We start from the raw sequence: 22,008 nt of genomic DNA on the forward strand, positions 1-22,008 counted from the left end.
CAGAACGTAAAGGACATTATTCTCAAGTCAAACCCTTTGCTTGAAGCCTTCGGAAATGCCAAGACCGTCAGGAATAACAATTCCAGCAGATTTGTGAGTAATCAGAGCAGGTTATATATTTACAGAGTCACAGTCCTAACACCGCAGAGATGTACAGGTGCTGCAGTGGGAGGAGCGTGTGTGTATTACATACATACATACATACATACATACATACATACATACAATGACACTGGCAGGTTTGTTATTGTGAGATGTCGCCAGGCAACGCGTGATACTGCCGGGAATGGAGACGCCAGAACAGTGATAGCTGGGAGGGAGCAATTGTGACAGGAGACCCCTGTAACCATATCTCACCCAGTACTAGTGCTGGAATAGTCTGCAGGATATATAATCATGTACTGGGCAGGGGGTAGTTGGGACAGAGCGATGTTCTGCAGGTCACTAGAGAGGTCAGTAATGTAATAATCTGCAGGATATATCACTATGTACCTGTCAGGGGGAAAATGGGACAAAACGATGTTCTGCAGGTCACTAATGTAATAATCTGCAGGTTATATCACTATGTACCTGTCAGGGGGTAGATGGGACAGAGCGATGTTCTGCAGGTCACTAGGGAGGTCAGTAATGTAATAATCTGCAGGATATAACACTATGTACCTGTCAGGGGGTAGATGGGACAGAGCGATCTTCTGCAGATCACTAGAGAGGTCAGTAATGTAATAGTCTGCAGGATATATCACTGTGTACCTGTCAGGGGGTAGATGGGACAGAGCAATGTTCTGCAGGTCACTAGAGAGGTCAGTAATGTAATAATCTGCAGGATATATCACTACGTACCTGTCGGGGTAGATGGGACAGAGCGATGTTCTGCAGATCACTAGAGAGGTCAGTAATGTAATAATCTGCAGGATATATCACTACGTACCTGTCAGGGGGTAGATGGGACAGAGCGATGTTCTGCAGGTCAGTAATGTAATAGTCTGCAGGATATAACACTATGTACCTGTCAGGAGGTAGATGTGACAGAGCGATGTTCTGCAGATCACTAGAGAGGTCAGTAATGTAATAGCCTGCAGGATATATCACTATGTAGATAGGACAGAGCGATGTTCTGCAGATGGCAGTGTGTATATATATATATATATATATATATATATATATATATATATATATATATATATATATATATATATATATATATATATATATATATATATATATATATATTGTTCCTATGGCGGTATGGCGGCTCCCCCTGTTATTTGGTGGTCATTCTCCTCCTCAGGGTAAATACTTTGAGATCCAGTTCAGCCGGGGCGGGGAGCCAGACGGGGGGAAGATCTCCAACTTCCTGCTGGAGAAGTCGCGCGTTGTGAATCAGAATACGGGGGAGAGAAACTTCCACATCTTCTATCAGGTGAGTCCTGACTGTGACCAGGAATATCGCTGCGTGGAGAATGTGAGCCGGCGCGGGGGGCGGGGCAGCACCACTAGGACTAGCGCCAGGGGTGGTATCTAGTCTTGGTTCCAGTTGTGGGCAGTAGCCGGTGATGAATTGACGATGGACGTCCCTGAAGGTAATATGGCTTTGGCCAGTTCAGGGCTAAATATAGTGTGGTCCGCTGATGACCTGTGTGCCACAGAGCTTACACTCTACCCTGTCCTTGTCCTTTGTCACAGCTGTTGGAAGGTGCCACTGCCGAGGACCGTGAGAATCTGGGCATCACCTCCCCGGATTATTACTACTACCTCAACCAGTCGGCGGTTTACCACGTGGACGATGTCAGCGACAAGCAGGAGTTTGCAGAGACCATGGTGAGTAATTATCGGGGGGCTGTGTGATGAGGACCCCCCATCCTGCGTTGTCTGTACCTCAGTCACCCCTCTCTCTTCCCCCAACAGGCGGCCATGGATGTAGTCGGTCTCTCCCATCAGGATCAGGCGTCTGTGCTGCAGATAGTCGCCGGAATACTTCACCTGGGGAATATTACATTTAAGGAGAGCGGCAATTACGCGGAGGTGGAGAGTGGAGACTGTGAGTGAGCATTGCGTGGTGGCTAGTACACAATACAGGAGAATAGCTGTGTGATACAGCTCCTTCATACAGTACCGTACGGCACTCTATCCCTGGTGTGCGGCACCCTATCCCTGGGGACTGGTGTGCGGTACCATGTCCCTGGGGACTGGTGCACGGTACCATATCCCTGGGGACTGGTGCACGGTACCATATCCCTGGGGACTGGTGCACGGTACCATATCCCTGGGGACTGGTGCACGGTACCATATCCCTGGGGACTGGTGCACGGTACCATATCCCTGGGGACTGGTGCACGGTACCATATCCCTGGGGACTGGTGCACGGTACCATATCCCTGGGGACTGGTGTACGGTACCATGTCCCTGGGGACTGGTGTACGGTACCATATCCCTGGGGACTGGTGCACAGTACCATAAGGACTGCTGGTGAACGGTACCATGTCCCTGGGGACTGGTGCACGGCACCATGTCCCTGGGGACTGGTGCGTACGGTACCATGTCCCTGGGGACTGGTGCGTACGGCACCATGTCCCTGGGGACTGGTGCGTACGGCACCATGTCCCTGGGGACTGGTGCGTACGGCACCATGTCCCTGGGGACTGGTGCGTACGGTACCATGTCCTATCCCTGGGGACTGGTGCGTACGGTACCATGTCCTATCCCTGGGGACTGGTGCGTACGGAACCATGTCCTATCCCTGGGGACTGGTGCGTACGGTACCATGTCCTATCCCTGGGGACTGGTGCGTACGGTACCATGTCCTATCCCTGGGGACTGGTGCGTACGGTACCATGTCCTATCCCTGGGGACTGGTGCGTACGGACCATGTCCTATCCCTGGGGACTGGTGCGTACGGAACCATGTCCTATCCCTGGGGACTGGTGCGTACGGTACCATGTCCTATCCCTGGGGACTGGTGCGTACGGTACCATGTCCTATCCCTGGGGACTGGTGCGTACGGTACCATGTCCTATCCCTGGGGACTGGTGCGTACGGTACCATGTCCTATCCCTGGGGACTGGTGCGTACGGTACCATGTCCTATCCCTGGGGACTGGTGCGTACGGTACCATGTCCTATCCCTGGGGACTGGTGCGTACGGTACCATGTCCTATCCCTGGGGACTGGTGCGTACGGTACCATGTCCTATCCCTGGGGACTGGTGCGTACGGTACCATGTCCTATCCCTGGGGACTGGTGCGTACGGTACCATGTCCTATCCCTGGGGACTGGTGCGTACGGTACCATGTCCTATCCCTGGGGACTGGTGGAACTCCGGGTGGCTGTGAGCTCCCCCGTGTCCCTTCTCACATGCAGCAGGAAAGGATATCAGTGGTGGGAATTCTCTGTGAGGTAAACACAGTTCCCTGCCTACTGTCCCCGTGTGGAGAGGTTGATGTGGGGGGGAGCCTTCTCTCCCTGCTAGCAAATGGTCACCAGGGATTGAGTCCTCATGCAGCGCCGGTAAAATGGCGGGGGCCGGGCGTGCGCCGGGCGGCCTCGCATACCGTGTGCTGCTGCCCACAAACAAGTTACCCTGGTGGCCCAGCAGGACGGGCGGTGAACAGGCTGACCGCTTGCTAGCCACAGCCGGCGGTCACCCCTCGTCGGCTGGAACAGCCGCCATGTGCGCCCCGCAAGCGCAATTCGCACACGCTCCCAGCGGGGAGTGCTTTACCTTTAGAAGAAGGTGTCCAGTGGCGGCTGTGGCTCCCCAATGCCTGGGGGCCGCTGCAGGTCCCCACCCATGAGTGGTGCTGCTCTGTCACTGACAGTGGTCAGTGTAAAATAAAAATAAAAATGAAGTTTAGGCTGCTAAACAGAAGCCCCTCTGCATCTTGCTCCTGCCAGCACCCTGAAAAACTGAGCTTCCTGGCCTGGAGGCGGGGTAGAGGAGGGGAGGAGCCCGGCTGCCTGGGAGGCAGTTCAAGGTTAACCTCTAGGGTGCTGGTGCTCTCCCACTCCTTACTACCCATTGTCAAAGCCTGTGTCCCCTGACGTCTCCCGAAGTAGAAATAGGCATTGATACATAAGGATGGATACTGTATTCTTTATTGCATCAATTCCACCAGAATGCAAGGTTCCGGGACTGGTTGTGGAATTTGATAAGCTTGCCTGAAGAGATAAGTTTTTAGAGAACGCTTATAGGTTTGGAGACTGGAGGAGAGTCTTACTGTAGGTGGGAGGACATTCCACAGAGTGGGTGCAGCCGGAAGAAAGTCCTGCAGTTGGGAATGGGAGTGAGTAATGAGTGTGGATGAGAGACGCAGATCTTGGGAGGAGCGTAGAGGTCGTGTTGGATGATATTTGAGATAAGAGAAGATATGTATGTTGGTGTAGTTTGGTTTATGGCTTTCTGTGTAAGTAAAAGAATTTTGTATTGAATACGGTAGAATACAGGTAACCAATGAAGTGACTGACAGAGTAGCTTTGCAGACGATGAACGTCTGGCTAGGAAGATTAGCCTCGCAGCTGCATTCATGATGGACTGTAGTGGTGAGAGTCTGTATTGGGGAAGGCCAATAAGGAGACTATTGCAATAATCAATGCGTGAGATGATGAGAGCATGGATTAGAGTTTTTGCAGTGTCTTGTGTAAGGGCGAAATTTAAATGGTTTTTAGGTGCATGTGGCATGATTTTGAGACAGATTGAATGTGGGGTACAAAGGAAAGTTCTGAGTCAAGGAGAACACCTAGGCAGCGAGCTTGAGAGGTAGGAGTGATTGTCATATTCTCAACAGCGATAGAGATATCAGGTTGGTAACTACTATTTAATGGTGGAAAGTTTATTAATTCTGTTTTTGAGACATTAACTTTGAGGTGGCGAGATGACATCCAGGATGAAACAGCAGAAAGGCATTCAGAGACACGGCTCAATACAGATGGGGACAGGTCTGAGGAGGAAAGGTAGAGCTGAGTATCATCCGCATACAGATGATACTGAAATCCAAAGGAACTTGTTAGTTTACCAAGAGATGAGGTATAGATTGAGAAAAGCAGAGGACCTAAAACTGAACCCTGAGGTACTCCAACTGAAAAAGGTAGCGAAGAGGAGGTAGAATCAGAGAAAAGAACACTTATAGGAGCGGTTAGATAGTTAGGATGAGAGGGCTGTGTCTTTAAGACCTAGGGATTGTAGTGTTTGTATGAGAAGTGTGTGGTCAACAGTGTCAAAAGCAGCAGAGAAATCTAAGAGAATTAGTAGTGAATAGTGGCCTTTAGACTTAGCAGTGACCAGATCATTCACAACTTTGCTGTCTCTGTGGAGTGTTAGGCATGAAAGCCTGACTGAAGTGGGTCCTATAAGTGCGAGTTAAGAAAGTGTGTGAGGCGAGAGTAGGCAAGTCTTTCAAGTAGTTTGGAGGTGCATGGAAGTTGAGAAATGGGATGGAAGTTTGAGAGAGAGAGCTTGGATCAGAATTCAGTTTTTTCAGAATCGGAGTAATAACTGTGTGTTTGAACAATGAAGGAAAGACACCAGTAGAGAAAGAGAGGTTACAGATTTTAGCTAATATTAGGATGACCACAGGAGACAGAGATTTACTAATTTGTGAGGGTATAGGGTCAAGAGGAGAAGTAGTAGTGGGAGGAAGAGAAAAGTGCAGATACTTCATCTTCATTCATGGGATCAAATGAAGTAAATGCGTCAGAGGGCTCAGGTATGGAATTGAGCAGATCACAAACTGAGTTGGACCGTACCAATTCATCTCTGATCTTGTCAATATTATCCCTGAAGTAGGAAGCAAGATCTTGTGCATGGATATTGGATGGTGGCTTGGGTGAGGGAAGGTTGAGAAGGGATTTAAATGTATTAAAAATACGTTTTGGGTTAGAAGTTTGAGCAGAAATGAGAGTTTGGAAATATGTTTGATTGGCACTTTCCAGGGCATAACTATAGGACTGGTAGATATTCTTATATGTAAAGAAATCCATTAGGCTGTGAGATTTACGCCATTTACGCTCAGCTTTGCGTGAGAGATTTTGTAGGCATCTCATTAATGATAATGATATTGGGGGGTAGTATGGTGCGAGAGGATGGGTAAGAGAGTAGATGGATAATGGGGGGTAGTATAGTGCGAGAGGATGGGTAAGTGAAAAGACTGATAATGGGGGTAATATGGTGCGAGAGGATGGGTAAGAGAGGAGACTGATAATGGCGGTAGTATGGTGCAAGAGGATCGGTAAGAGAGGAGACCGATAATGGCAGTAGTAGTATGATGGACTGTAGAGGAGGTTAAACTGGTCCTCAAGATCTACGAACAGGTCACGTTTTCCAGACCACCCAGCTGTGACACAGGTGTAGTCATTCATAGCACACATTTTACACAGGTGGTCCTGTTGGTAGATCGGGAGACCGCTTTGGCCACCCTGTTGTAGAGAGTTATTAGTTGTGTATATAAGGAGATATATCTTATGGTGCTCACCCTTGGATACCCATCTCCTTACAGTCTTGGCATTTCCCTCCTATCTTCTTGGCATTGACCAGTCCCGTCTGCAGGAGAAGTTGACCAGTCGAAAAATGGACAGCAAGTGGGGTGGGAAATCGGAAGTGATTGATGTCACGTTAAATGTGGAGCAGACGTGTTTCACCCGTGATGCGCTCTCCAAAGCCCTGTACACGCGACTCTTTGATTACCTGGTAGAGGTGAGAAATAAAACTGCCGGAACCTTTTGTACCTGCTGGCCTGCCATATATAATGTACCTGCCAATGTCTGGAAATAATGTACCCTATCTCTGGATGTGATGTGCCGCTCCTGTCTCTGGGTGTGATGTGCCGCTCTGTCTCTCCAGTCCCTGGGTGTGATGTGCCACCCCTGTCTCTGCATGTGATGTGCCACCTGTCTCTCCTGTCTCTGGATGTGATGTGCTGCCGCTCTGTCTCCAGTCCCTGGGTGTGATGTGCCGCACCTCTCTCTGCAGTCTCTGGGTGTTATGTGCCACCACTGTCTCTCATGTCTCTGGTTATGATGTGTCGCACCTCTCTTTGCAGTCTCTGGGTGTGATATGCCACACCTGTCTCTCCAGTCTCTGGGTGTGATGTGCCGCTCCCGTCTCTGCAGTCTCTGGGTGTGATGTGCCGCTCCCGTCTCTGTGTTTGATGTGCCACGCCTGTCTCTCCTGTCTCTGGGTGTGATTTGCCACTCATGTCTCTGGGTGTGAAGTGCCGCTCCTGTCTCTCCTGTCTCTGGGTGTGATGTGCCTCTCCTGTCTCTGGGTGTGATTTGCCACTCATGTCTCTGGGTGTGAAGTGCCGCTTCTGTCTCTCCTGTCTCTGGGTGTGATGTTCCGCTTCTGTCTCTGGGTGTGATGTGCTGCTCCTGTCTCTGGGTGTGATGTGCCGCTCCTGTCTCTGGGTGTGATGTGCCGCTTCTGCCGCTCCTGTCTCTGGGTGTGTTGTGCCGCTCCTGTCTCTCCTGTCTCTGGGTGTGATGTGCCGCTCCTGTCTCTGGGTGTGATGTGCCTCTCCTGTCTCTGGGTGTGATGTGCCGCTCCTGTCTCTGGGTGTGATGTGCCGCTCCTGTCTCTGGGTGTGATGTGCCGCTCCTGTCTCTGGGTGTGATGTGCCGCTCCTGTCTCTGGGTGTGATGTGCCGCTCCTGTCTCTGGGTGTGATGTGCCGCTCCTGTCTCTGGGTGTGATGTGCCGCTCCTGTCTCTGGGTGTGATGTGCCGCTCCTGTCTCTGGGTGTGATGTGCCGCTCCTGTCTCTCCTGTCTCTGGGTGTGATGTGCCGCTTCTGTCTCTCCTGTCTCTGGGTGTGATGTGCCGCTTCTGTCTCTCCTGTCTCTGGGTGTGATGTGCCGCTTCTGTCTCTCCTGTCTCTGGGTGTGATGTGCCGCTCCTGTCTCTGGGTGTGATGTGCCGCTCCTGTCTCTGGGTGTGATGTGCCGCTCCTGTCTCTGGGTGTGATGTGCCGCTCCTGTCTCTGGGTGTGATGTGCCGCTTCTGTCTCTCCTGTCTCTGGGTGTGATGTGCCTCTCCTGTCTCTGGGTGTGATGTGCCTCTCCTGTCTCTGGGTGTGATGTGCCTCTCCTGTCTCTGGGTGTGATGTGCCGCTCCTGTCTCTGGGTGTGATGTGCCGCTCCTGTCTCTGGGTGTGATGTGCCGCTCCTGTCTCTGGGTGTGATGTGCCGCTTCTGCCGCTCCTGTCTCTGGGTGTGTTGTGCCGCTTCTGTCTCTCCTGTCTCTGGGTGTGATGTGCCGCTTCTGTCTCTCCTGTCTCTGGGTGTGATGTTCCGCTTCTGTCTCTGGGTGTGATGTGCTGCTCCTGTCTCTGGGTGTGATGTGCCGCTCCTGTCTCTGGGTGTGATGTGCCGCTTCTGCCGCTCCTGTCTCTGGGTGTGTTGTGCCGCTTCTGTCTCTCCTGTCTCTGGGTGTGATGTGCCTCTCCTGTCACTGGGTGTGATGTGCCGCTCCTGTCTCTTCTGTCTCTCCGCTCCTGTCTCTGGGTGTGATGTGCCGCTCCTGTCTCTGGGTGTGATGTGCCGCTCCTGTCTCTGGGTGTGATGTGCCGCTTCTGTCTCTCCTGACTCTGGGTGTGATGTGCCGCTCCTGTCTCTGGGTGTGATGTGCCGCTCCTGTCTCTGGGTGTGATGTGCCGCTCCTGTCTCTGGGTGTGATGTGCCGCTCCTGTCTCTGGGTGTGATGTGCCTCTCCTGTCTCTGGGTGTGATGTGCCTCTCCTGTCTCTGGGTGTGATGTGCCTCTCCTGTCTCTGGGTGTGATGTGCCGCTCCTGTCTCTGGGTGTGATGTGCCGCTCCTGTCTCTGGGTGTGATGTGCCGCTCCTGTCTCTGGGTGTGATGTGCCGCTCCTGTCTCTGGGTGTGATGTGCCGCTCATGTCTCTGGGTGTGATGTGCCGCTCCTGTCTCTGGGTGTGATGTGCCGCTCCTGTCTCTGGGTGTGATGTGCCTCTCCTGTCTCTGGGTGTGATGTGCCTCTCCTGTCTCTGGGTGTGATGTGCCGCTCCTGTCTCTGGGTGTGATGTGCCGCTCCTGTCTCTGGGTGTGATGTGCCGCTCCTGTCTCTGGGTGTGTTGTGCCGCTTCTGCCGCTCCTGTCTCTGGGTGTGTTGTGCCGCTTCTGTCTCTCCTGTCTCTGGGTGTGATGTGCCGCTTCTGTCTCTCCTGTCTCTGGGTGTGATGTGCCGCTTCTGTCTCTCCTGTCTCTGGGTGTGATGTTCCGCTTCTGTCTCTCCTGTCTCTGGGTGTGATGTGCCGCTTCTGTCTCTCCTGTCTCTGGGTGTGATGTGCCGCTCCTGTCTCTGGGTGTGATGTGCCGCTCCTGTCTCTGGGTGTGATGTGCCGCTTCTGCCGCTCCTGTCTCTGGGTGTGTTGTGCCGCTTCTGTCTCTCCTGTCTCTGGGTGTGATGTGCCGCTCCTGTCTCTCCTGTCTCTGGGTGTGATGTTCCGCTTCTGTCTCTCCTGTCTCTGGGTGTGATGTGCCGCTCCTGTCTCTGGGTGTGATGTGCCGCTCCTGTCTCTGGGTGTGATGTGCCGCTTCTGCCGCTCCTGTCTCTGGGTGTGTTGTGCCGCTTCTGTCTCTCCTGTCTCTGGGTGTGTTGTGCCGCTTCTGTCTCTCCTGTCTCTGGGTGTGATGTGCCGCTCCTGCCGCTCCTGTCTCTGGGTGTGTTGTGCCGCTTCTGTCTCTCCTGTCTCTGGGTGTGATGTGCCGCTCCTGTCTCTCCTGTCTCTGGGTGTGATGTGCCGCTCCTGTCTCTTCTGTCTCTCCGCTCCTGTCTCTGGGTGTGATGTGCCGCTCCTGTCTCTGGGTGTGATGTGCCTCTCCTGTCTCTGGGTGTGATGTGCCTCTCCTCTCTCTCCTGTCTCTGGGTGTGATGTGCCGCTCCTGTCTCTCCTGTCTCTGGGTGTGATGTGCCGCTCCTGTCTCTTCTGTCTCTCCGCTCCTGTCTCTGGGTGTGATGTGCCGCTCCTGTCTCTGGGTGTGATGTGCCTCTCCTGTCTCTCCTGTCTCTGGGTGTGATGTGCCGCTCCTGACTCTCCTGTCTCTGGGTGTGATGTGCCGCTCCTGTCTCTCCTGTCTCTGGGTGTGATGTGCCGCTCCTGTCTCTCCTGTCTCTGGGTGTGATGTGCCGCTCCTGTCTCTCCTGTCTCTGGGTGTGATGTGCCGCTCCTGTCTCTCCTGTCTCTGGGTGTGATGTGCCTCTCCTCTCTCTCCTGTCTCTGGGTGTGATGTGCCTCTCCTCTCTCTCCTGTCTCTGGGTGTGATGTGCCTCTCCTCTCTCTCCTGTCTCTGGGTGTGATGTGCCTCTCCTCTCTCTCCTGTCTCTGGGTGTGATGTGCCTCTCCTGTCTCTGGGTGTGATGTGCCTCTCCTGTCTCTGGGTGTGATGTGCCTCTCCTGTCTCTGGGTGTGATGTGCCGCTCCTGTCTCTGGGTGTGATGTGCCGCTCCTGTCTCTGGGTGTGATGTGCTGCTCCTGTCTCTGGGTGTGATGTGCCTCTCCTCTCTCTCTGGGTGTGATGTGCCTCTCCTCTCTCTCCTGTCTCTGGGTGTGATGTGCCTCTCCTGTTTTCCAGGCTGTAAACAAAGCAATGCGGAAGGACACTGAAGAGTACAACATTGGAGTTCTAGATATCTATGGATTTGAGATTTTTCAGGTGAGTACAGGTGTATATGAATGTGGGTATAGTGTATTTATTAACAGTGTCTTATATAGCGCACACATATTCCACAGCGCTGTACAGATAATATTATTACCAGTTATTATATAGCGCACACATATTCCGCAGCGCTGTACAGAGAATATTATTACTAGTTATTATATAGCGCACACATATTCCGCAGCGCTGTACAGAGACTATTATTACCAGTTATTTATATAGCGCACACATATTCCGCAGCGCTGTACAGAGACTATTATTACCAGTTATTATATAGCGCACACATATTCCGCAGCGCTGTACAGAGAATATTATTACCAGTTATTATATAGCGCACACATATTCCGCAGCGCTGTACAGAGACTATTATTACCAGTTATTTATATAGCGCACACATATTCCGCAGCGCTGTACAGAGATTATTATTGCCAGTTATTATATAGTGCACACATATTCCGCAGCGCTGTACAGAGATTATTATTGCCAGTTATTATATAGTGCACACATATTCCGCAGCGCTGTGCAGAGAATATTATTACCAGTTATTATATAGTGCACACATATTCCGCAGCGCTGTACAGAGATTATTATTACCAGTTATTATATAGTGCACACATATTCCGCAGCGCTGTACAGAGATTATTATTACCAGTTATTATATAGCGCACACATATTCCGCAGGGCTGTACAGAGAATATTATTACCAGTTATTATATAGCGCACACATATTCCGCAGCGCTGTACAGAGATTATTATTACCAGTTATTATATAGCGCACACATATTCCGCAGCGCTGTACAGAGATTATTATTACCAGTTGTTATATAGCGCACACATATTCCGCAGCGCTGTACAGAGACTATTATTACCAGTTATTATATAGCACACACATATTCCGCAGCGCTGTACAGAGAATATTATTACCAGTTATTATATAGCGCACACATATTCCGCAGCGCTGTACAGAGATTATTATTACCAGTTGTTATATAGCGCACACATATTCCGCAGCGCTGTACAGATAATATTATTACCAGTTATTATATAGCGCACACATATTCCGCAGCGCTGTACAGAGATTATTATTACCAGTTATTATATAGCGCACACATATTCCGCAGCGCTGTACAGAGATTATTATTACCAGTTGTTATATAGCGCACACATATTCCGCAGCGCTGTACAGAGACTATTATTACCAGTTATTATATAGCACACATATTCCGCAGCGCTGTACAGAGAATATTATTACCAGTTATTATATAGCGCACACATATTCCGCAGCGCTGTACAGAGAATATTATTACCAGTTATTATATAGCACACACATATTCCGCAGCGCTGTACAGAGAATATTATTACCAGTTATTATATAGCGCACACATATTCCGCAGCGCTGTACAGAGATTATTATTACCAGTTATTATATAGCGCACACATATTCCGCAGCGCTGTACAGAGAATATTATTACCAGTTATTATATAGCGCACACATATTCCGCAGTGCTGTACAGAGAATATTATTACCAGTTATTATATAGCGCACACATATTCCGCAGTGCTGTACAGAGATTATTATTACCAGTTATTATATAGCGCACACATATTCCACAGCGCTGTACAGAGTATATTATTACCAGTTATTATATAGCGCACACATATTCCGCAGCGCTGTACAGAGACTATTATTACCAGTTGTTATATAGCGCACACATATTCCGCAGTGCTGTACAGAGACTATTATTACCAGTTATTATATAGCGCACACATATTCCGCAGCACTGTACAGAGAATATTATTACCAGTTATTATATAGCGCACACATATTCCACAGCGCTGTACAGATAATATTATTACCAGTTATTTATATAGCGCAAACATATTCTGCAGCGCTGTACAGAGAATATTATTACCAGTTATTATATAGCGCACACATATTCCGCAGCGCTGTACAAAGAATATTATTACCAGTTATTATATAGCACATACATATTCCGCAGCGCTGTACAGAGACTATTATTACCAGTTATTATATAGCGCACACATATTCCGCAGCGCTGTACAGAGAATATTATTACCAGTTATTTATATAGCGCACACATATTCCACAGCACTGTACAGAGACTATTATTACCAGTTATTATATAGCGCACACATATTCCGCAGCACTGTACAGAGACTATTATTACCAGTTATTATATAGCGCACACATATTCCACAGCGCTGTACAGAGACTATTATAGCGCACACATATTCCGCAGCGCTGAACAGAGACTATTATTACCAGTTATTATATAGCGCACACATATTCCGCAGCGCTGTACAGAGACTATTATTACCAGTTATTATATAGCGCACACATATTCCGCAGCGCTGTACAGAGACTATTACCAGTTATTTATATAGCGCACACATATTCCGCAGCGCTGTACAGAGAATATTATTACCAGTTATTATATAGCGCACACACATATTCCGCAGCGCTGTACAGAGAATATTATTACCAGTTATTATATAGCGCACACATATTCCGCAGTGCTGTACAGAGACTATTATTATTACCAGTTATTATATAGCGCACACATATTCCGCAGCGCTGTACAGAGACTATTATTACCAGTTATTATATAGCGCACACATATTCCGCAGCACTGTACAGAGACTATTATTACCAGTTATTTATATAGCGCACACATATTCCGCAGCGCTGAACAGAGACTATTATTACCAGTTATTATATAGCGCACACATATTCCGCAGCGCTGTACAGAGACTATTACCAGTTATTTATATAGCGCACACATATTCCGCAGCGCTGTACAGAGAATATTATTACCAGTTATTATATAGCGCACACACATATTCCGCAGCGCTGTACAGAGAATATTATTACCAGTTATTATATAGCGCACACATATTCCGCAGTGCTGTACAGAGACTATTATTATTACCAGTTATTATATAGTGCACACATATTCCGCAGCGCTGTACAGAGACTATTATTACCAGTTATTTATATAGCGCACACATATTCCGCAGCGCTGTACAGAGACTATTATTACCAGTTATTATATAGCGCACACATATTCCGCAGTGCTGTACAGAGACTATTATTACCAGTTATTATATAGTGCACACATATTCTGCATCGGTGTACAGAGAATATTATTACCAGTTATTATATAGCGCACACATATTCCGCAGCGCTGTACAGAGACTATTATTACCAGTTATTATATAGTGCACACATATTCCGCAGCGCAGTACAGAGAATATTATTACCAGTTATTATATAGCGCACACATATTCCACATCACTGTACAGAGAATATTATTACCAGTTATTATATAGCGCACACATATTCCGCAGCGCTGTACAGAGACTATTATTACCAGTTGTTATATAGCGCACACATATTCCGCAGTGCTGTACAGAGACTATTATTACCAGTTATTATATAGCGCACACATATTCCGCAGCGCTGTACAGAGAATATTATTACCAGTTATTATATAGCGCACACATATTCCGCAGCGCTGTACAGAGAATATTATTACCAGTTATTTATATAGCGCACACATATTCCGCAGCGCTGTACAGAGACTATTATTACCAGTTATTATATAGCGCACACATATTCCGCAGCGCTGTACAGAGAATATTATTACCAGTTATTATATAGCGCACACATATTCCACAGCGCTGCAGAGACTAATATTACTAGTTATTATATAGCGCACACATATTCCGCAGCGCTGTACAGAGACTATTATTACCAGTTATTATATAGCTCAAACATATTCCGCAGCGCTGTACAGAGACTATTATTACCAGTTATTATATAGCGCACACATATTCCGCAGCGCTGTACAGAGAATATTATTACCAGTTATTTATATAGCACACACATATTCCACAGCGCTGTACAGAGAATATTATTACCAGTTATTATATAGCGCACACATATTCCGCAGTGCTGTACAGAGACTATTATTACCAGTTATTATATAGCGCACACATATTCCGCAGCGCTGTACAGAGAATAATTATTACCAGTTATTTATATAGCGCACACATATTCCGCAGCGCTGTACAGAGACTATTATTATTACCAGTTTTATATCGCACACATATTCCGCAGCGCTGTACAGAGACTATTATTACCAGTTATTATATAGCGCACACATATTCCGCAGCGCTGTACAGAGAATATTATTACCAGTTATTATATAGCGCACACATATTCCGCAGCGCTGTACAGAGATTATTACCAGTTATTATATAGCGCACACATATTCCGCAGCGCTGTACAGAGAATATTTTGCACATTCACATCAGTCCCTGCCCCAGTGGAGCTTACACTTTATATTCCCTGCCACATGTACACGCACACACAGACATTCTAGGGTTAATTTTGTTAGGAGCCAATTAGCCTACCAGTATATTTACGGATTGTGGGAGGAACCCGGAGGAAACCCACGCAAGCTAACCATTACACCATCCGTACTGCCCTGCATAGGTCTGTATATATAAGATCTGCATGGAGCAGTTAGTGGTATATAGGATGAATGGGGTGGGGGCAGGATGGGGGGGGGATTGGTGGTTGCTAAATGAGTGGCATAAGGGAGCATTGGGTGGGTGGTATATCGGTGCATGCCAGAAGAGTGGGCTGTGGTTGCGTGGAGTGGGCTGTGGTTGCGTGGAGTGGGCTGTGGTTGCGTGGAGTGGGCTGTGGTTGCGTGGAGTGGGCTGTGGTTGCGTGGAGTGGGCTGTGGTTGCGTGGAGTGGGCTGTGGTTGCGTGGAGTGGGCTGTGGTTGCGTGGAGTGGGCTGTTGCATATAATAGAAGCAGCGTCTGGTCCGACCGTTCATCTCTCTCCCCAGAAAAATGGATTTGAGCAGTTCTGTATTAATTTTGTGAATGAAAAACTCCAGCAAATCTTTATAGAGCTGACGCTGAAGGCTGAACAGGTGAGAGAACATCTATCCCTGCCGCCCCCGTGCCGTGCTGTCACCTGCCCACCTCTCGTGCCGCCTTGTCATGCGCGCCCTACCAGCCCCTGTCATGCGCCCCCTGCCACGCTAGGTTGTCAACGCCCCCCCCCCCCATGCTGCGCTGTCACCCGCCTACCCCCGTGCCGCACTGTCACCCCCCCCCCGTGCCGCTCCGTCATTCGCCCCCACATGCCGCGCAGTTACCCCCCCTCGTGCCGCCCTGTCACCCGCCCCCTCTCATGCCGCCATGTCACGCGCGCCCTGCCAATCGCCTGCCGTGCGCCCCTGCTCCCTGACGTGCTGCCATCCCCCCCGTGCCCCACTGTTAACCCCCTGTGGCCGCTGTCAACCGCCCCCCCCCCATGCCGCGCTGTCACCCACCTACCCCTGTGCCATGCTGTTACCCCCCCATGCCGCTCTGTCAATCGCCCCCCCATGCCGCGCAGTTACCCACCCCCCCTCGTGTCGCCCTGTCATGCGCGTCCTGCCAATTGACCCCCCCTCGTGTCGCCCTGTCATGCGCGTCTGCCAATTGCCTGCCTTGCGCCCCTGCTCCCTGCCGTGCTGCCATCACCCCCGGCCGTGGTATAATAAATGTTACTGTGTTATTATATGGAGACTTGCGATGCGCAGGACTGGATATTATTGTGATCTGCCATCTGCTCACAGTGATTTCTGGCTTTTACGTCCATCACCCTCCATCAGGGCTCTGAGTACCGGCATTGGGGGTTCTTCCACTGACCATTTTCTGGTCTCTTACAGGATGAGTACGTGCAGGAAGGGATCCATTGGAATCCAATTGAGTATTTTAACAACAAAATTGTGTGTGACCTTATAGAGAACAAAGTGGTGAGTTACGGGGGCGCTGGGGGAGACAGGTGGGTCGGTGGTTTGGCATCTTCTCTTATGGGTGGGAAAATTGGACAAATTTGTATGTAAATATTGGTAGTGACCTCAGGGCATTAGAAACATGTGGGCCCCTCACCAGGTCTTGTGATGACCGTCCATTTTCTTACCCCAGAGTCCTCCAGGAGTTATGAGCATTTTAGATGATGTTTGCGCCACGATGCACGCCAAGGGTGAGGGCGCCGACCAGACGTTGATTCAGAAACTGCAGTCTGCTATTGGCAGCCATGAACATTTCAACAGCTGGAATAAAGGATTTATTATCCACCACTATGCTGGAAAGGTGAGGAAGCCTGGAGATGCAGCTCACAGACTGACGGGAGGCGTGGGCCCAGAGTAACTAGCGGCATAGGGCGAGGGGAGGCATGGGCCCAGAGTAACTAGCGGCATAGGGTGAGGGGAGGCGTGGGCCCAGAGTAACTAGCGGCATAGGGTGAGGGGAGGCGTGGGCCCAGAGTAACTAGCGGCATAGGGTGAGGGGAGGCGTGGGCCCAGAGTAACTAGCGGCATAGGGTGAGGGGAGGCATGGGCCCAGAGTAACTAGCGGGATACGGTGAGGGGAGATGTGGGCCCAGAGTAACTAGCGGCATAGGGCGAGGGGAGGCATGGGCCCAGAGTAACCAGCGGCATAGGGTGAGGGGAGGCATGGGCCCAGAGTAACTATCGGGATAGGGTGAGGGGAGATGTGGGCCCAGAGTAACTAGCGGGATACAGTGAGGGGAGATGTGGGCCCAGAGTAACTAGCGGCATAGGGTGAGGGGAGATGTGGGCCCAGAGTAACTAGCGGCATAGGGTGAGGGGAGATGTGGGCCCAGAGTAACTAGCGGCATAGGGTGAGGGGAGGCATGGGCCCAGAGTAACTAGCGGCATAGGGTGAGGGGAGGCCATGGGCCCAGAGTAACTATTGGGATAGTGTGAGGGGAGATGTGGGCCCAGAGTAACTAGCGGGATACGGTGAGGGGAGATGTGGGCCCAGAGTAACTAGCGGCATAGGGTGGGGGGAGGCATGGGCCCAGAGTAACTAGCGGCATAGGGTGAGGGGAGATGTGTGCCCAGAGTAACTATCGGGATAGGGTGAGGGGAGGCATGGGCCCAGAGTAACTAGTGTCATAGGGTGAGGAGTGGTGTGGGCCCAGAGTAACTAGCGGGATAGGGTGAGGGGTGGTGTGGTGTGGGCCCAGAGTAACTAGCGGGATAGGGTGAGGGGTGGTGTGGTGTGGGCCCAGAGTAACTAGCGGGATAGGGTGAGGGAGATGTGTGCCCAGAGTAACTATCGGGATAGGGTGAGGGGAGGCATGGGCCCAGAGTAACTAGCGGCATAGAGTGAGGGGTGGTGTGGGCCCAGAGAAACTAGCGGGATAGGGTGAGGGGAGGTGTGGGCCCAGAGTAACTAGCAGCATAGGGTGAGGGGAGGCATGGGCCCAGAGTAACTAGCGGGATAGGGTGAGGGGTGGTGTGGGCCCAGAGTAACTAGCGGCATAGGGTGAGGGGAGATGTGGACCCAGAGTAACTAGCGGGGATACGGTGAGGGGAGATGTGGGCCCACAGTAACTAGCAGCATAGGGTGAGGGGAGATGTGTGCCCAGAGTAACTAGCGGCATAGGGTGAGGGAAGATGTGGGCCCAGAGAAACTAGCGGCATAGGGTGAGGGGAGATGTTGGCCCAGAGTAACTAGCGGCATAGGGTGAGGGGAGGCGTGGGCCCAGAGTAACTAGCGGCATAGGGTGAGGGGAGGCGTGGGCCCAGAGTAACTAGCGGCATAGGGTGAGGGGAGGCGTGGGCCCAGAGTAACTAGCGGCATAGGGTGAGGGGAGATGTGGGCCCAGAGTAACTAGCAGATTAGGGTGAGGGGAGGCGTGGGCCCAGAGTAACTAGCGGCATAGGGTGAGGGGAGATGTGGGCCCAGAGTAACTAGCGGCATAGTGTGAGGGGAGATGTGGCCCAGAGTAACTAGCGGGATAGGGTGAGGGGAGATGTGGGCCCAGAGTAACTAGCGGGATAGGGTGAGGGGAGGCGTGGGCCCAGAGTAACTAGCGGCATAGGGTGAGAGGAGGTGTGGGCCCAGAGTAACTAGCGGCATAGGGTGAGGGAGGTGTGGGCCCAGAGTAACTAGCGGCATAGGATGAGGGGAGATGTGGGCCCAAAGTAACTAGCGGGATAGGGTGAGGGGAGGCGTGGGCCCAGAGTAACTAGCGGGATAGGGTGAGGGGAGGCGTGGGCCCAGAGTAACTAGCGGCATAGGGTGAGGGGAGGCGTGGGCCCAGAGTAACTAGTGGTATAAGGTGAGTGGAGGCGTGGCCTCAGTGTAGCTAGTAGGATAGGGTAAGGGGAGGCGTGGCCCCAGTATAACTAGCGGCATAAGGTGAGGGGAGGCATGGGCCCAGAGTAACTAGCGGCATAGGGGGAGGGGAGGTGTGGATCTCAGTGTATCTAGTGGGATAGGGTGAGGGGAGGCGTTGGTCTCAGTGTAACTAGTAGAATAGAGTGAGGGGAGGCATGGGCCCAGAGTAACTAGCGGCATAGGGTGAGGGGAGGCATGGGTCTCAGTGTAACTAGTGGGATAGGGTGAGGGGAGGCATGGGCCCAGAGTAACTAGCGGCATAGGGTGAGGGGAGGCGTGGCCCCAGTGTAACTAGCGGCATAGGGTGAGGGGAGGCGTGGCCCCAGTGTAACTAGCGGCATAGGGTGAGGGGATGCGTGGACCAAGAGTAACTAGCATCATAGGGTGAGGGGAGGCATGGGTCTCAGTGTAGCTAGTAGGATAGGGTGAGAGGAGCGTGGGTCCAGTGTAACTAGCGGCATAGGGTGAGGGGAGGCGTGGCCCCAGTGTAACTAGCGGCATAGGGTGAGGGGAGGCGTGGCCCCAGTGTAACTAGCGGCATAGGGTGAGGGGATGCGTGGACCAAGAGTAACTAGCATCATAGGGTGAGGGGAGGCATGGGTCTCAGTGTAGCTAGTAGGATAGGGTGAGAGGAGGCGTGGGTCCAGTGTAACTAGCGGCTTAGGGTGAAGAGAGGCATGGGCCCAGAGTAACTAGCGGCATAAGGTGGGGGGAGGCGTGGCCTCAGTGTAACTAGTAGGATAAGGTGAGGGGAGGTGTGGGCCCAGAGTAACTACCGGCATAGGGTGAGGGGAGGTGTGGCCTTAGTGTAGCTAGTAGGATAGGGTGAGGGGAGGTGTGGCCTCAATGTGATCAGTATCATGTACCCATCATATTATTATTTTTTTGCTTTTTTCTTTTTCAAGGTTTCATACGATGTAAATGGATTTTGTGAGCGGAATAGAGATGTTCTGTTCCCGGATCTGATCGAGCTGATGCAGAGCAGTGAGATGTGAGTGCTCTACTAATGCACCATCGCCACACCCACACTGCAAAGCCCCGTCCCATCCACTCCAAGCCCCTCCCTTATGCTCCAACACCCTGTCACAACCACAGCAAACCCGTCCCTCACAGTCCAACCATAACCCGCTACACTCCATACCCACGCTACAAGCCCCTCCCCCCCAAAAATAAATGTCCAGGGCTCGCCCACCACCTCCAAAACTACAAACCCCTTTCACCTCGAACCATAAGCGCTTCCCATCCCGCCAAACAACAAGGGCCCTGTCCCCCCCCCCCAAACTACAACCCCCCCCCCCCAAAAAAAAACCTACAAGGCCCTTCCCTCTTCTCCCCCATACTGCAAGTCCCTTTCCTATCCCCCTCCCGAAACTACTGTATAAGGGCCCCTTCCCAAAGTATAAGGCCCTTTCCTCCCATCCCCAAACTACAAGGCCCATCCCCCAGCTTCAAGCACCCCCCTAAACTTCAAGGCTGGCCACCCTCCAAAAAAAACCCGAAACTACAAGGCCCTTCCCACGCCTCCCCCAAACTGCAAGTCTCTTTCTCCTTCTGGAGACATCAGCGGCCACAGCTTTACAGTGGGTAGTGGAGTGGGAGTGAGCACTCTAGAGGTTAAACTTGAACTGCCTCCCAGGCAGCCGGGCTCCTCCCTCCTCTACCTCACCCTCCAGGCCAAGGACTTCAGTTTTTCAGGGTGCTGGCAGGAGCCGTATTTTTTTTTCATTTCTTTTATTTTATGCTGGGGGTCTGAGCAGACCCTGCGCTGCCGGCTCCATCACCCGGGTCCAGCGCTGCATCGCCACTCACGGGTGAGGGCCTGTAGCGGCTACCGGGCACTGGGGAGCAGACAGCCGCCACCGGATGCAGCGAGGCGCACTTAGCGGCTGTTACAGCCGGTACGGGGTGACCGCCGGCTGTGCTAACAAGCGGTCGGCCGGCTCGCTGCCCGTCCCGCTGGACCACCAGGGATCCTGTGGGCAGCAGCGCCGGTATGTGGGGCCGCCCGGCGTGCGCCGGATCCCCACCATTTTACCGGTGCTGCATGAGGATTCAAATCCCTGGTGGCCATTTGTTAGCAGGGGGAGGTGGCTCCCCCCACATCAGCCCCTCCCCCGGGGACAGTAGGCATGGAACTGTGTTTAGCACACAGAGTTCCCGCCACTGACATCCCTTCCTGTCTGCCTGGCTGCACGTGAGAAGGGACACGGAGAAGCTACTTGCCACCTGGGGTTCAACTCCAGGATGACGATTATTTGGAGGAGGCCGTCGATGACGCCATTGACGAAGGGGGTGCCTGCGTTAGAGAGGACCCCCCCCGTCTTGTCTAGATGTGCCAGGCCTGGTTACAGCGGTTACACACTGATCCACCTGCGGATTCGGGCCCTATATTCAAGCTCCCTAATTGCGCCTTGGTTTTGCTTCCCAAGTCGGATAATCTTGACAAGGCCATTAGCTTGGGAGGTTCCCAATAGCATCCAGGACCGGCATTTTCAGTTCCGGGCCCTGCCATTTTGTCTGTCCGCTGCCCCCCGTGTATTCACGAAAGTGATGGCAGTGATGGGCAGCAGTCTGCGCAGCGAGGAAATCCGGATACTCCCTTATCTGGACGACCTGTTGATTCCCGCGCATTCTGCAGACCTTCTCTGGGACCACCTGACTCTGGTGATACAGCTCCTGGAACGCCACGGCTGGATCATCAATTGGGACAAGTCTTCACTGCTTCCGGTCCAGTCAATGGTTCACTGGGGGCCAGGTTGGACAACATCCATCAGAGGATCTACCTGCCGGAGGACAATCGTTTGACTCTGCAGTCCCGAATTCGTTGGCTCCTCTCTCCTCGACGGGTGTCCATGCATGCTTGCATGAAGGTACTGGGTTTCATGGTGTCGGCCTTCGACATGGAGGAATATGCCAAGTTCCACTCCCGCCCCCTTCAGAAGGAGATCCTCTCCAAGTGGTTGGGATCCTACCTTTCTCTCCGATTTCAGGTGATAAACTTATCGCCGACAGTCCGTGTCTCATGGTGGCTCTTGGACCAGAACCTCACGATGGGATGGCCATTCTGGATCCACCAATGGACCCTCCTCACCACAGATGCCAGTCTCCA

At 51.5% G+C, this 22,008-nt stretch overlaps 1 protein-coding gene across 1 annotated transcript in view; it reads left to right on the plus strand.

Moving 5' to 3' along the window:
* The window catches only part of LOC146049656 (unconventional myosin-Ie-like), a 48,096-nt gene extending 28,170 nt beyond the window's left edge, over window positions 1-19,926 (plus strand). The window contains exons 6-15 of the mRNA XM_083166215.1: window positions 4-93; window positions 1,289-1,420; window positions 1,684-1,818; window positions 1,906-2,038; window positions 6,488-6,684; window positions 10,575-10,655; window positions 15,542-15,628; window positions 16,415-16,501; window positions 16,674-16,841; window positions 19,805-19,926. Coding sequence (XP_083022341.1) covers window positions 4-93; window positions 1,289-1,420; window positions 1,684-1,818; window positions 1,906-2,038; window positions 6,488-6,684; window positions 10,575-10,655; window positions 15,542-15,628; window positions 16,415-16,501; window positions 16,674-16,841; window positions 19,805-19,894 — 1,200 coding nt within the window. The 3' untranslated portion in view covers window positions 19,895-19,926. The remainder of the gene's footprint in view (window positions 1-3; window positions 94-1,288; window positions 1,421-1,683; window positions 1,819-1,905; window positions 2,039-6,487; window positions 6,685-10,574; window positions 10,656-15,541; window positions 15,629-16,414; window positions 16,502-16,673; window positions 16,842-19,804) is intronic.
* Window positions 19,927-22,008: the final 2,082 nt, after the last annotated feature.

Source organism: Crinia signifera, chromosome 12 (genome assembly GCF_055691185.1).
Source record: "Crinia signifera chromosome 12, ASM5569118v1, whole genome shotgun sequence".
NCBI lineage: Eukaryota > Metazoa > Chordata > Amphibia > Anura > Myobatrachidae > Crinia > Crinia signifera.